The sequence below is a fragment of the Passer montanus genome, unplaced genomic scaffold (assembly GCF_014805655.1).
Source record: "Passer montanus isolate IOZ18808 unplaced genomic scaffold, ASM1480565v1 scaffold85, whole genome shotgun sequence".
Taxonomy (NCBI): domain Eukaryota; kingdom Metazoa; phylum Chordata; class Aves; order Passeriformes; family Passeridae; genus Passer; species Passer montanus.
This window is the reverse complement of record NW_024373812.1, coordinates 361633-376498: the sequence shown is the minus strand read 5'-3', so window position 1 is coordinate 376498 and position 14866 is coordinate 361633. Positions and strand designations below refer to the sequence as shown.

Sequence of the window (14866 nt, the reverse complement as noted above, 5' to 3'; positions counted from 1 at the left end):
GTTTTTTGAATCTTGTGCTGTTTGCTTATCTCTGACAGCCTCTTCCTGAAAAATTTGTGGTGAAGGGTGTTGTTGATCGCTTTTCGGAAGAGTTTGTGGAGACAAGGAGGAAAGCATTAGACAAATTCTTGAAGAGAATAACTGATCACCCAGTGCTGTCTTTTAACGAGCACTTCAACGTCTTTCTCACAGCTAAGGTAAGCCAGTAACATTCAAATGCAGTTGTTGACCTTTGCAGTCCCTTCTGAAACGAGGGTAAAAAGGCATTAACAAAACTAATGTGCAGATCAGAGCTTCCTCTTCCTCCAGAGCGTTGTTGGGCACTCTGACTATGGTGTGTGACAGACCCTTGTGTGTGACAGCAGTATGGGTTCCCTGTGCTTGAAAGGAAGAGGAATTCTTCCTGCAGATTGATAAAGGGAAGTCTCCAGACCTGCTTGTTTTATAGCATGTTTTATATTATGCAAGAGAGAGTAAAAATTCAGAAAACTGCAGACTTTAAAATCCTCTTTTGGGCAGGAGGGAAGGGGGAGAGGAAGAAAAGTTTCCCTTGCACAAAAGCTTGTGAATTTCTTGACTTTTTATCTTGTCTGTTGTTTTTATACTGCTTGAACTTGATGCCCTCAAAACTAAGCGTGGAGGCCTCGTTCTTATTTGTTCTCAGCCAACAATTTCCTGCTTCTCTTCTGCATGACTTATGCAGGAATAGTACAATTTTCTTGGCTTTCTTTAGAACTGCATTTCAAATGAGACTAAGAGGACTTGCAGCTATGCTTGGGTTTTACCAGATAGGTGAGAAGTGCTGTAAAAGTATGCCTTTCCAAAGTCACATTACTCTAGCTCACTTAAATGTGATGTTTGAGCCCACTTCAGGTTCATGCTTTGCTTGCTGTTAATAGTCAATTTCCAGTGTTTTTATTTCCCCTCCGTGGTGAAATTAACCACTGAAACAAGCCAGAAATGCAGAATTTGTTAGCACGTTAAATGTCATATAGCTCTGTTCCTCTTTTAATCTGTCCAAGCATGATGCGGCTTTCTTAGCTGCTTTATTTGTCTTCTGCCACCCCTGTGAAATGAATGTCAAGGGCTTCATCCTCTGCTTTAAGAAGAGTTTGCCTTGAGATTACAGAGCATCTTGGGAGGTGAGGGGAAAGGGCACCTGTTCTGCTGACTGTCTCTAATGTTTGAACTTGGACTAGTGAAGCAGTGAGGTGTCAGTTCAGTGTGCTAGGACTTCAGAATTTACTTACTACAGGGATTTGTAAGATCACCTCCTGGTTGAAGGAGAGAGATCAACATTTCTTCATATCCCTGTTTGGACCTGTAACATACCAGAATGCTTGAGAGAGTGAGTGAATAATTTTGAGTTCAAGGATCTTTTCTGATGCCTGCTTGCAGCTCATGCTGAGGACATGGGGAAAGCAAAAATTAAATTGCATTTAAATGCAAACATAATGGAAAATTATAGTAGCTGCTAAGATGTCAGGTTTTCTTAATCAGACTTAGATTTGACTTATGTTAATTACTTGGAAGGAATACCATAGTACATGTTTTGAAGATGGCTGTTGTCTGTTTGTTTGTTGGGGTTCTTTTTAAGAACACTCAAGCTTTTAGTCTCATCTCTAATAATATGTCTGAATTCTTGATCTCTACAGCCTACTTGGTTTGAACACATCTCTTCCTCAGGATCTATAGGATAAACAAACTCTAGCTCCTGAGCCTGTTTTGAGATGTTGAATACTGACCTCTGCTGGAAGAAGTAAAATGAAACATTGCCAGCGTTTTGATTAACTACAACCATTTTTTTTATGGTGTACTGTTAAGGTGAAATCCCATTTAAATTGTAGACAAGCATTCTTGTTAGCATAAATAATCTGAAAGTTGGTTTATGCGAATGTGTAAAGGAGTGTGAAGGAAGTTTACACTTTCTCTGCAGCAACGTGGATGCATCTGACCCAGCCTGAGCTACAGTCTCTCTTGCAGAGAAGCTTTGCTGGTCTCCTCATGCTGCATTTTTTCTGCATGTAGTCTTCACCTGCCTCCTATTTGACCACAGAACTGGAGTGAGGAGGCTGCTTACCAAATAGGTCTGCAATGTGTATCTTTGTAGTAGGTCATTAGAGCCAGATGGTGCATTGTTTAATAGTGGTATTGAAGCCATGACTTAGAAGTATGTGTAGATGAATGATGTGAATTGTTTCAGTGGAACCAGAGCTGTTAATAAGCCTGCTTCCCTGGTGAGAGTACAGGAGAATGGGAAAGTATGGCCACATACAAAGTTTGACTATGTATTTATTTCTAATGTACTTCATACTATTGTCCTGGACAATTTACCTCCATGGAGCCTTGAAGCTGTGCATAGCTGTGCAGCTTGTAGCAAGCAAGCCTTTGTTCAAGGCTGTATGTCACATGTAGTCTGTTGCTTTCACAAGATTTGATCTTGACTAGAAAGTATCCTTCCCTGTATTAATATTTAAACATGTAAGTCAGTATTCCTAAAGATTTTTTTTTAAATTTGTTTGTTTGTTGTAATTCCTAGGATCTTAATGCCTACAAAAAGCAAGGGATGGCTTTACTGTCAAAGATGGGGGAGTCTGTCAAATATGTTACAGGAGGCTACAAGTTAAGAAGTCGGCCACTGGAGTTTGCAGCCATTGGGGATTATCTGGACACATTCTCTCTAAAGCTTGGTACCATTGATAGAATAGCACAACGGATCATCAAAGAACAGTTGGGTAAGGACACAAGGTGTTCCATCATAATACTTCAGTCTGAATGCCCTGTGTCTTATTCTGGTTGATAGCATGATCATGACAATTCGTGTTGATGATTCTGGCCTGTAATAAATCACACACAGGGCAAAATCTAATGCCTGTTCCAGATTTTAAAAAGGCCCAAAACCTAACACAGTATCTGATATTAGCTTAATTCTCCAAATAATTTTTTTAAGTTGAATTTTTATACCAACCTCCTATCTTACTGGAGTAATTATTTTAAGACTTTTGGAAGGTGGAAGAACCTGTAGATTACACCTGGAGGAGTACAAATGCAATTCCTAGACAAAGACAAGCTTTACAAGTCTGTCTTAGTAGACTTAGGTTTTACGTATATTTAGAAAACTGACCTTGGCTACTCCACAGGTGCAAGAGTCTTTGTATTAGAAGTTGAAATGGTAAGTTAAGAAAGAGACAACCTGAACCTGTCACCTGTGCAGCCATTGGGCTCTATTAAGTCTGTGAAGAAGCTAATGCAACACAAGCCTTGACTTCCTGTGGGGATTAATGTTATTCAAAATTGGTGTGTAATTTCACCTATTTTGTGTTTGCTCATCTTTGTGCCTTGCTCTTACTCTGTTAATCTATTTTTTCATCTGCCTCTTGTAGAATACTTGGTGGAACTACGAGAATATGGACCTGTTTATTCAACCTGGGGAGGGCTGGAGGTTGAGCTATCAGAGCCACTGGAAGGAGTGTCTGCCTGTATTGGGAATTGCTGCACAGCTCTTGAAGAACTCAGTGAGGACATGACAGAAGACTTCCTACCTGTGCTTAGGGAATATATATTGTATGCTGAGTCCATGAAGGTAAAGAGAGGCCTGTGACAGAAAACGCTGTTGTGTTTGCCTGAAATTAGTGAGTTCATTCTTTTTTAACAGTGAGAAATGGTGGTCATGGGAAAAGTGGAGAAGTAAATATTACATTAAGTAGGAGGTATTTTCATAGTCAAAACAAAGCTAAGTATGTTTAATAGCAGGGTACTGCATGAGTAGCATTATCTGTCTGCTCTGCTCTTCACTCAAGCTAGGGTCAGTGTTGTAGGGTGTACAAAAGATGTTGCAGAGTTGCCCCTTCATTGGTTTGGCAGGTGGTACTCTATAGCAGACATCCTGTGGCTGCCTAGAATCTTTCTTCAAATTGAAACCAGTTGTGCTTCAGCTCTTCACTGCTTCGCTACAGGGACACTGCATGGTCCAGCAGGAATGATAGCATTAGCAGTTTCTATCATTTGTATGTAGCAGAGTTGGGTGCCTCGTTTTAGAACCATGTGTCCAAATGGCAGACATTGCTTCCTTTGTTGTCCCCATACCCTAGGCATGATATGTCTGTTGTTAACAAGTTCTGCATACCAAGTAACTGCTTAAAGATGTTTTTCTGTTACTCATAATTTTTCAGAACTTGATGTTTTACTGCTTATGCAGACACAATATAAGCTACTTTAATGTGTTTTTTATTCTCTTGAAGTTACGGAGCATTGGTAATTAATCACATCTAATGGGGAAAAGAATTACTGAGTTAACTTCACTAAAAAATTGTATCAGGGACTTCAGTTTGTCCATCAGAGCTTTTCACCACTTGCCTGTGCTCTATATATATATATATATATATATATATATAGCAATCCCGCTCTAGGGTACTAACAGACAAGTTCCTTCTGAAGACTTTCCACTTGGAACAACTGTTACAAGGCTGTGATGTGCACTCCTTTACAGGTCTAATAGCCCACTGTAAACTTACAGTCTGAACATGGTAATCCTTTTCTATCTTAATCTTAATCTCATCCTATGCTTCTCAAACTGAAAATTTAAACACTTTCTTATAGATGTCTTTTCCCAGCTTCAGGAGCTGTACATTTGTGTGGTTAAAGTATTCTTGCAGGTGGCTTTGCACTAATTCCCTGGGTATATTCTTTGCTTTTGTCACAATGGATTTGACTCCAGCATGAATGAGGTGTATTTTCTTTATGGGTCGATTGCTTGAACACAGTGAGCTGTAGGAAGCCTTGTCTCAGGATGTTTGGACTGTAGGAAGTGCAGGCAGATGGAGTGTGCTTACAAATAAACAGAGCATGAGGTTAGTGATTAAATACTTTAACTCTGAATATCTGGCTTTTGGTGCTAAAAATGCCTACCAAAGATGACACCTGAAGGGTGAGAGGTGCTCTTCAAAAATACAGCAGAGGAAATTTTTTTAAGCTGAAAGCCAGGGTTTCTTCATCTGAAGAGGTATTTTAGGCAGATAATCACCACTCACCACAGGCAGAGCGGCGTTACAGACTTGCATCTAGGCTTCCTTTTGGCCTTTAGAGCCCTTTTAGAATGTCACTGTCTCCAAGCCAACAGTTACTTTACTTTCTAAAGTACTTGCTCAGCTAAAGAAACCCTTGCTTTTTAACTTGAACTTTTTAGACTGTTGACTTTCTAGTGCTCTAAACAATTATGCTGTTTAGTGTCTGGCTTGGACATCTTATTAGCTTTACTCAGTCTAAAAATTTGGAAATCAAGAACAAAAACTATTGTTAGCCAAGACAGACAGTTTGTATTTTCCTTCCCTCTCATATAGCAAAACTGAACTCTCTCAGGTTCTACAAAGTGCAGTTTTCTTCTGCTAGAAAACATCAGCCTGTTCTGTTTCTGAAGTGAGCAGCTACTGAACTGTCCTTGCAAAATCCATAATGCTAAGTAAGTAACCAAGGTTAGTAAGGAGTGTGCCCTTGGAGTGCAGGAGACTTTCTGTTGAAGGGGTTGTCCTCTTTGCTAGCAATGCATTCCTCTTCATCAGCTGCTGTGAGGACTACTTGAGAGATGAAAGTCTGTTTTGTTCTTTCAGAGCATATCTTTTGTGCGGAGTACTTGATGGAGGGTAACTCTTTAGGTACTAGGAGTTCAGGGCAACTTGCTTTCTTTGCTGCACACTGTACCCCTGGTGTAGGTATGGGAACATGATCTATAGAGCAGTTTATAGCTGAATGTCCCTTGAGTAAGAGCTTCCAGATTGTTGTCACTCTTCAGAGATGAAGAGGCCTTGATGTCTTCAGGAACACTGTTGTACCTAAGGGGAAGAGCCTGAGAGAACTGCACATACGGAGTCAAAGCCCAGTAGTTCTGTTTGAGTATGGAATAGAATTGAATATTCTACTGAATAGAATATTATCTGTTTTGAGGGAAGCCTAGCCTCTGGATTTGTTTGCAAGTTTTGCAGAACAGGGCAGAAGCTGGTGTCGTGGGCTTGAGTTAAAATGTGTGCTGGAAGTGTCTAGAAGAAACCCTTTCCAAATTACTTGCCTCGCTCAGCACTGCTGTGGCAGTTTTTGTGTGCAGCAGGTATAAAAACTGAACACAATTGTGTTCAGTTTTTATACCTGCTGCACACAAAAAGATGTGGATAAGCTGAAGAGGGTTTGGAAGAGGACCACAAAGATGATCAAGGGACTGAGAAGCCTGCTATATGAGGAAAGGCTGAGAAAGCTGGGTATGTTCAACCTTGAGGAAGAAGGCTTAGAGAAAATCTTATCACCATCTACCAGTATTTAAGGATTGAGTACAAATATGATTAAAGGTCCCTTTTCAGAATGGGACCCATGGAAAAACAGGGACAATCAGTGCAAATTACTCCTGGGGACATTTTCATTGAACACGAAGAGAATTTTCACAATGGGAACAATCATCCTTTGGAATAATGTCTCCAGGGAAGTGGTGGATTCCCCAACACTGGACACATTTAAGATGCAGCTGGACAGGGTGCTGATCCATCTTGTCTAGACTGTGCTTTTGCCAAGAAGGGTAGGATGAGATAATCCTTGAGGTCTCTTCCAGCCTGGTATTCTATGGTTTCTATTACCTGGTGCAGGTGATACCTGGTTTCTGTTACCTCAGTTCCTGGTGCAGCAAGGCCCTTGTCAGCAAACGTGGTACCATATTTGCTGATGTACCCTGGTGTTGCCCTGGGAGGTACGTGCAGAGGACAAAATCTCCTGTACTTGATTCAGTGCAGATATTAGGATGTTATATGACTTCTGTTTGCTCAACATTGCTAGAAAGGTTTAACAAGTGACGTGATCCCCTGGGGTATTCTTGGATATTACTTTTAATGCATGTTTAAAGCAAGCACCACACTATGAGGTAACTGTCTTTAAAGGCATGAAGTAGCTAGAGATCCTCTTGTGATGTTTAGTCACAAGAGGACTTGTTTTAGTAGGAAGCTATGTGGTGTGCAAACAGGATTGAAATTGAAATTTGAGGTAGGAGGCTGATGGGAAGCTCCTGAAGCTCTGTGTGGGCCAAGGTGGAATGTTTCAACTAAATACAAAATGTGAAGGACCTCCTGAAACTAGGCTTAATCTTTTATGCTCAGACACCACTTGTTTACTTCTGATCTGAAATAACTGAAGTGTGTTGGTCGAGATTTTTCAGTTTTGAGTTTGGTTTCTTCCAACTTTTTTTTTTTTTAAAAAAACCCCTTTTTTTTTCCTCTCTGAGTGAGGCCTTAACTAGTATTGTGTGATCTGTGGTAATTTTGAGGATACTTGGTGCAGAGCTTTTCATAATTGCTGCTGAAGCATCAAGGCATGGATCTAGAACAGAGGAGATAGCTTGGAGGTGCCAGAGGAAAATATGGGACAAGTGAAAGGGAGGGCAGTATTTTTTTCATTACCTACAGGTCAGCCATTACTGGATACGTAAAACTGTATTCACAAGCTCATTGTTAGTGGTCCCCAGCAGGTGGACTTGAGTGCTTAAGGGGAATTAAGACACCTGTTCTTTGAATCCAATTTGCCAATAACTGTTAATCATTGGCTACTCCTGGTACAGATTCAGCACTAACTCCAGTCTTCTAAAGGCAAAATGCAGTTGCTGGAGGCAGTTGTTTTTCACAGAAGAAATTTCTGTTGATTCAGGTTCAAGAGGCAATACAAAGCAGAAATATCTATTAAATCTCTCAGACTTTTGTTGCATTGGTAACCTCAATCACTTAAAGGCCATCCCATGTAGTTGCATAGATTCAAAAAACAAGGGACAGTGCTGTGATTTTTCAACCAAACACAACCAATGGTATGCTTCTGCATCCCTTTTGGAACAAAAGGGAGAATTAAGCTCTTGAAGGTGAATGCTTCAGGTTTGCCCTCTTTTTATTGACTAATCTAATAGTAGGTTTGTGGATGGGGTGCCGTTCCCATTTATCATGGATTGAACATCTCTACTCTAGAGCAACTGCATTGGTGACCTTCTCTTGGCTTAAGAAGGAGGAGGGGGATGATCATGACTAGTAGATAAAGGATTTGTATGTCCTTAATTGCTCTTAATTAGATCTAGACTGGCTGTTAGAGCTCTGAGGAGCTACTCTTCTAAAAACATATTTCTGGAGGCAGCAGTGCACATGACTAGTCCAGTGTTAATAGCCTTGTCTGGACCTGTTGTAATGACTAGTTACCACTTGGAGTCCTAATGGGACAGTTCCTTCTAGGTGGCTAAAGGGAAGACTCAAAACCAAGTTAGCTGCAAGAGAATTTCAAACTTACAGGGATTGTTGGCTGACTTCCCTCAGCATTTTTAATAATAACTTTGCATCAACAGAGTAATTAAAAATATACTAGTTGCTTCTTTGTGAAACCTGAAGTGGTAGTGGCCTGCTCTTGCAGACACAAAACTGTTCATTTTTTAGTAAGTCATTCTTAGAAAGACTAATTCCTGTGGTTGTTTTCAAACTGTAGTATAAACTTAGTGAAGTTCTTTGTGGATATAGTACAAGCTAAGGGTAGCATCTTTGTCTCTCTATTTTGAAAATACTCTGTCAAGAAAATGTTTACTGTATGAAAAGCTCTCTCAGGCAGTCCAGTGCTTTCAATGTAAATTGTCCTTTTCATATTTTTTTTAAATGAAACTGACAACTAACACCCCCCAAGATAGATCTAAAATAAAGGTTTCCTTTTACTGCAACACCAGAATGTGACAGCTTGCTTTAAAGGATTCTGAAGAATCTTTGCAAGTGAAAAGGGACCTGTAATACCTTCTGTGATGGTCTTCCTGTCTCTTAGCCAATGCTGCTTGAGGATATCAGAAACTTTATATTAGTCCTTGTCAGCTTTGATGCTTTTGTTTGTATCTATTTCATGGTAGTAATACATCAACTGATGAATTAAATTTACTTGGTCAAGGTTATATTAGTGGTTTCATGATTTCTTCTATATTGCATGCCTCCAGCTTGATAAAATGTTGAAGCTTTATCTGCCCCTGCCAGCTGATGGAGAGGAAGTGCTGTTCATTATCAAAAGCTACTCCCTAAATGCTGTAAAATAGGACAAAGTAAATCTGACTTTGGGTTACTTGGCACTGAAGATGTATCACTTTAGAGTTTCTTGTGGGCTGGGGGAAAGAACAAGAGGATCCCTTCACAGCTCTCTTTTCTCTTGCCCATAGAATGTTTTGAAGAAGAGGGACCAAGTCCAAGCGGAGTATGAAGCAAAACTGGAAGCAGTAGCCTTGAAAAGAGAAGACCGTCCAAAGGTTAGCACTCAAAATTGCTCTGCAAAAACAGCTTGCACTTACGCTACTTCCTGAAAAGAATGGAGAAGCAGAACTTGCTTTTTTCCTGGATCTGGGGGCTTCTTTGCAATATAAACAGTTTTTGGCAGAACACAAATTTGTTGTTGGCAAGCTGGTGTGAAATAAAGACCTAAGTATAAATGTATGTAACTTGTAACAACTTCTGAACTACGGATCTTTCACAGTTTAGAGCAGGATGATTCTGTAACACTTCAACAACAGCCAGCAGTCATTTGGACTGTTTAGTGACAGGTTAACAAAGCAGTGGTAGAACAGTCCCCGGTGACTCAGCAGTATGTCAGCTAGCTTTGTTAAAGTCCTGACCCTGGCACTGTGGAACTGTATTGTTGCAGAACACTGCTTTTGGCTGTGGAAAACTCCTTATAAAACACTCCTCCTCCCTAGCTCCTGCTAGGGAACTCTACCTGTGTGATGCTGAACAGAGATGGCACATGTCACTGGATGACACGTTTTGGCTGGGCACCATGCAAAAGCAAAGCTGTGAACTTACATGCTTATGCTGCCACCCATTTCTGCGTGAAACAGAGTGCAAGAGCGTTTTCATAAATCACTGCAGCTTTAACTGATGATGGCAACAGGGTTTGTTCCCTTCCTCTGCTTGAGGTTTTTGGTTTCCCTTATATTTGTGTTAATAATTAATGTATGATTTTCCAGTATTATGACTACTATACAATAAGGTTCACTCTACAGTAAGGTTCACATAGTATTTTGAATCTAAGAAGCTGAAGAGGATGAGAGCACAGAAATGCTAAAGAGTTTTTCTGATCTTTTGTCTATAATGAGCTACAAATAGTGGTGTACTAGGTGTTTTGTGGTGCTCTTGCATTTGGGTCTACTGCCCACCCCTCTGCTGGCTGGTGTGGTATACACTCTACTTCCTCAGTGTGGCTTTATGTAAACAGGTGCTAACAGTTGTATCTAGGATGGAGGGAACTAAATCTAGCATTTCCAGCAAACCAGTTCTTAAGCATTTGACTATACCAAGGTCTTGATGCAGTAGAATTGATGAATTTTGCTAATCTTGCACATGTTAAAAGTCCTTTGGATCTCATATCTCAGATGGATTATTTTGAATAACTTTTGGAATACTTTTTTGGTCACTTACATCTCCTTTCCGGAGTATCAGGATATTTTTTGGCAACTCTTGTACCTTTTTGTAAACATAAATAGTTTGTGTCATTTACAGCATGAAGTTGAACAAACTATGTAGAACTCCTTGCATGTTCACAAAATACTCTCTCTGGGTTTTTCAGAACCTTTCCAGCTGGAGGATGTGTCATTATCTGTAAGAGCTGGTAGCTCGGAGCTGTGCCTAGCAGCATAGCTTATATTCAGCAAGGTCTCCTGGCTGTGACTTGCTGGAAACTAAAAGCAGGCAGAGGGTCATGTTGTGGAATGGCATTTGTCTTCCTTGGCATATTTGCTGATTTGGTAGACATGATGTAAAAAGATCCCAAACTAAACCTTAAGAGAACAAAGGCCTTTGTTTAGATCTTGAAAGACAAGCCTATCACTACTTAAAAATCTCTCACTGTAGGGCATTCTGGGCCTCCTATGCACATACCCAGCCTGGCATCACATAGCTCAGCAGGCCATTAGATTGTTCTGGCAGTGAAGTCAGCCTCGAGCTCGGTGGCCTATGAATGCAGAAGGCTTGTAGTGCTACCGTGGCTCTCTGTCAGCAGGTACTGTTTCAGAATGCTGAAGTTTATACCAAAAGCCACCACAGTGGCTTATTGTATTTGCAGGGACCCTCGTGGCAGGGGGGAATGATGAATCTGACTCTGTGCTCTCAGAAGGCTAATTCATTACTTTATGATACTATATTATATTAAAGAATACTATAATATACTATACTAAAGAATACAGAAAAGATACTTACACAATGCTAAAAGGATAATAATGGAAACTTGCGACTCTCACCATAGTCCCAACACAGCTTGGCACTGATTGGCCAAAGAGTAAAAACAACTACACCAGAATCCAATGAAACAATCACCTGTGGGTAAGCAATCTCCAAACACATTCCACATGAGCAAAACAGAGGAGAAGCAAATGAAATAAGAATTGTTTTCCTTTTCTCTGAAGCTTCTCAGCTTCCCAGGAGAAAAATCCTGGGCAAAGGGATTTTTCAGAAAATGTGAATGCCACAGTGGCTTACACCACAATGTGGGTGGTGTTTACCACTAGCACCATGGTGTGCCTGTGGAGTCTGCAGCCTTTCAGTTTCTAACATGTGCAGTGGTATTGAAATGCCCCTCTCTAACCCGTTTTTGACCCATGCTGAATTTGATTTTGCAGTAATCTAACCAGCACACTGAAGGACAGGTATGGTTTCGTTTTGGTGAGGTGAAGTTTGCCTCTGATGATATGTTTTATTCTGTCTTCCTCAAGGCTTTGAAGTGTGGTGATCTATGGGAACAGTAAATACAGCAGTACAGAACTTGAATAGAAGGTGAGGGGAAAAAAGGCCTTGTAACAGATAACAGTTTCCCAAGACCTAGGAAGGTAGAAATATCTTTTGCAAAGATTAGTTGTCTAATTAATGCTGGATTTGTTGTGCCTTAGGACCATTTGTTACTTGGTAATGATGATGTAGAGGAGTGGACATGCTATTTGTAATCAACCACACTAAATTACAGATATTAGGCAAGCTTAGATTTTAAGACAACAGAATCATTGTAAATAGGATTAGATGCAAATGCAGAACTCCATATCATATGCGGCTCAGTTCTTACCTGCATATACCTTTCTCATCAGTTGAAATTGACTGCTAAAATAGTCCTGGGCCCTTTAAGAGGTGTTTTCGTTTGAAGCAGTTGTCACTTTGGTTTTGTGGCTTTAGGGGGTTTTGAGCTATTAAGTAGCTGACAGCAGGTATCAGTAAGGAAGCAGCATTCCCCCTGAGTCCAGTCGACTTTCTTCCTTGTTCTTAGTTGTTAGCTAATATTTAGTGTCTCCATTGCTAAAAACAGATAAAAGCATCAGCTTTGATACTTCAACTTAGGCCCAAATTTGATGATAAACATATAATATCTCTTTGCATTTGAGTTTGCACTGATAGAAGGTGCTTAAAAGCTATTAATTAACTTAAAATTCTTTAAAAAAATAGTGAGTTGCAATTTATGTACTAGGAAGCTGCAGTTTATAAGGTAAGGCATTTGCACACCCAGCTAGGACTGCTGCATGTGAAGACACTACTTTCATGATGTCTCTGGACACTTAGTTGGAGTTAGCGTTGTTGTTCCTTGATGAGACCACACGTGACACATCTGCTGACCACTGGGTTATCCCAGTAGCTCTAAACTCATACAGCCCTCTCAGCCTGACCAGCCAGACAACTTGCTGTGAGAAAGAACAGATTTTTGCATATCTTCATTGTGGTTTCAGATCCTGGCAGAAGAAGCAGGGAGCTGGTGAGTGCTTAGAAGCTAAGTTAGTTGGATTGGGAAATCTTACGTGGTTTTGCCTCCAGACTTCATAAATATTTCTCTTGATAGCCTAGCCTTTCCCATTAAGATAGCAGAGTACTTACAACACAAGGCATACGTGCCTTGAGGGGGCATCCCCTAAACCTTCCAGTCACAGGCTTGGTTGTTCTTGTCTGCAGCCTGTGGGGAAACTTCATCTGGAGTTGTAGCAGAGTGAATTCTGTAGCCATAAGTATGGTGCTCAGACATAGCAGGAAGAAAAAGTATCCACTGAATCTCCAAGCTGCCTGTACTGTAAATTCAGTTTTGTGAATATAGGGGAACTTAAATCCCATGAGTATAAAGAGCTCCTGGATCTCAAACAGGTTTATTGAAAAACAGATGTAAGACCTTCTCTGAGTAATAAAGTGATCAGCCCTAATCTGTGTCCTGGAGCAGGAACACAATTGGTGTGTTTCTGCCTAAATTGAGTACCTTGCCAAACTGCAAGATAGTAGCCCACCTCTAACTTCATGTAGGTATCCATGAAAAGCTTCTTACGTAGTCTGTTCATCCTCTTTCTTCTTTCACACCCCTCAGAAAGAGAGATTACTGAAAGTATCAAGTACAAGAGGAGCCACGACAAAGTTCTTCAAATGTTCTTCATTCTGTATTTTGCCTTTGTGCAAGTCACAGCTTCCAGAGCAAAAGTTCACTTCTCACTTTGGTACCAGGATTCAGGAGTTTCTCTTCTGAGTTCTTGGGCTTAGTCTGCATGCCCTTCCAGGATTCCTGTCTGTGTGACCCATGCAGCAATGAGAAGGGGAAAAAAAGGTGTTTGGCTATCCTGCTTGAGGAGACACTAGTAAATTATTCCTGTATTTGCCTGGTGGTATACATTATATTAGTTAAAACATAAGCAAAGGACACTAACTTAGTTGATCTAAAGTGTATGTACCTCAGGTGAGTAACTACAGTCAAAAATTTGTTTAAATCTCTACCTCAGCTTGCATCCTTCAAGATGTCATTTGTTGCTTTTGCCTGGTTGCATGTCTGTTGTTGAGCCTAAAAGTCCATGAGCCTATCCCATGTTGATGATCATGAGTGCTTTGCAGTTAAATTTTGTTCGGGAAGCCCGTAAGGTTAAAAGTGGAAGCTAAAAAGGACTTAGAAATTCTATTCTGCAGCTGTCAATACCGAGGTGTCTTACTCACCTTTTTTCATAAACCTAAATGTTTGTTGTTATAGACACACTGGTGTAAATTGGGGCATTCCTACTACAGCTGTAAATGGGAAGCAGAAAAGTTTGCTGTGAAACCAAGCTGCTTAGTTTGAGCACTAGGAAGTGAGCCTCAGTACAAGTACTTACACCGAATGGTTTTCCTGTGCCTTTAGCAAGTGCTTCCTCCATGGCTCTATATCAGGCATGGAGATGGACAAGCTCAAGCGCTCACCACCTCAAACAGCAACAAACAAATTAAGCAATATCATATCCTCTCTAGCGCTTTTTCGTTGATTCAGGATAACTACTGGATTGTGAACTTACCCTTTCTGTTATTGTTCTGCTCAGTGAGGTTTGAGCAAATTCTGCAATCTAGCACTCTTACTGATAGTTTTAATCTTCATTTATTTTGCTGCAGGTACCTGCAGATGTTGAGAAATGTCAAGACCGAGTAGAATGTTTCAATGCTGACCTGAAAGCAGATATGGAGAGATGGCAGAACAACAAAAGACAAGACTTTAGGCAGCTACTCATGGGGATGGCAGATAAAAACATCCAGTACTACGAGAAGGTAGGTGTCACTGTTGGAGCACTGGCAGGAATAAGAGTTATTTTCCTCTGAAATGGTGATAATTCTTCAGGAAATCTTCACACTGTCTTGAGGACAAGAATATTAGACATCTGAAGCTGCTCTTTGTCAGACTTGGAAGTTGTGGTCAAATGAACTCTGTAAGACTAGTGGTCTTTTGCAAGTCAGTACTCTAACAACATTTTATTATGCATGCTTGTCTGTTTTGCACTTTTGAATTTAACAAATTACTGAGCAGCAGCAGTAGTGATGAAAAAAAAAAAAACCCAGAATTTCACATACTAGTGGTACTACCACAGTAGAAA

General features: G+C 40.4%; 1 protein-coding gene across 1 annotated transcript in view; it reads left to right on the top strand.

Annotated features, from left to right (window-relative positions):
• The window catches only part of SNX30 (sorting nexin family member 30), a 48561-nt gene that overhangs the window by 27630 nt on the left and 6065 nt on the right, over window positions 1-14866 (top strand). Inside the window, exons 4-8 of the mRNA XM_039733285.1 lie at window positions 39-197; window positions 2540-2735; window positions 3384-3583; window positions 9194-9280; window positions 14391-14543. Coding sequence (XP_039589219.1) covers window positions 39-197; window positions 2540-2735; window positions 3384-3583; window positions 9194-9280; window positions 14391-14543 — 795 coding nt within the window. The remainder of the gene's footprint in view (window positions 1-38; window positions 198-2539; window positions 2736-3383; window positions 3584-9193; window positions 9281-14390; window positions 14544-14866) is intronic.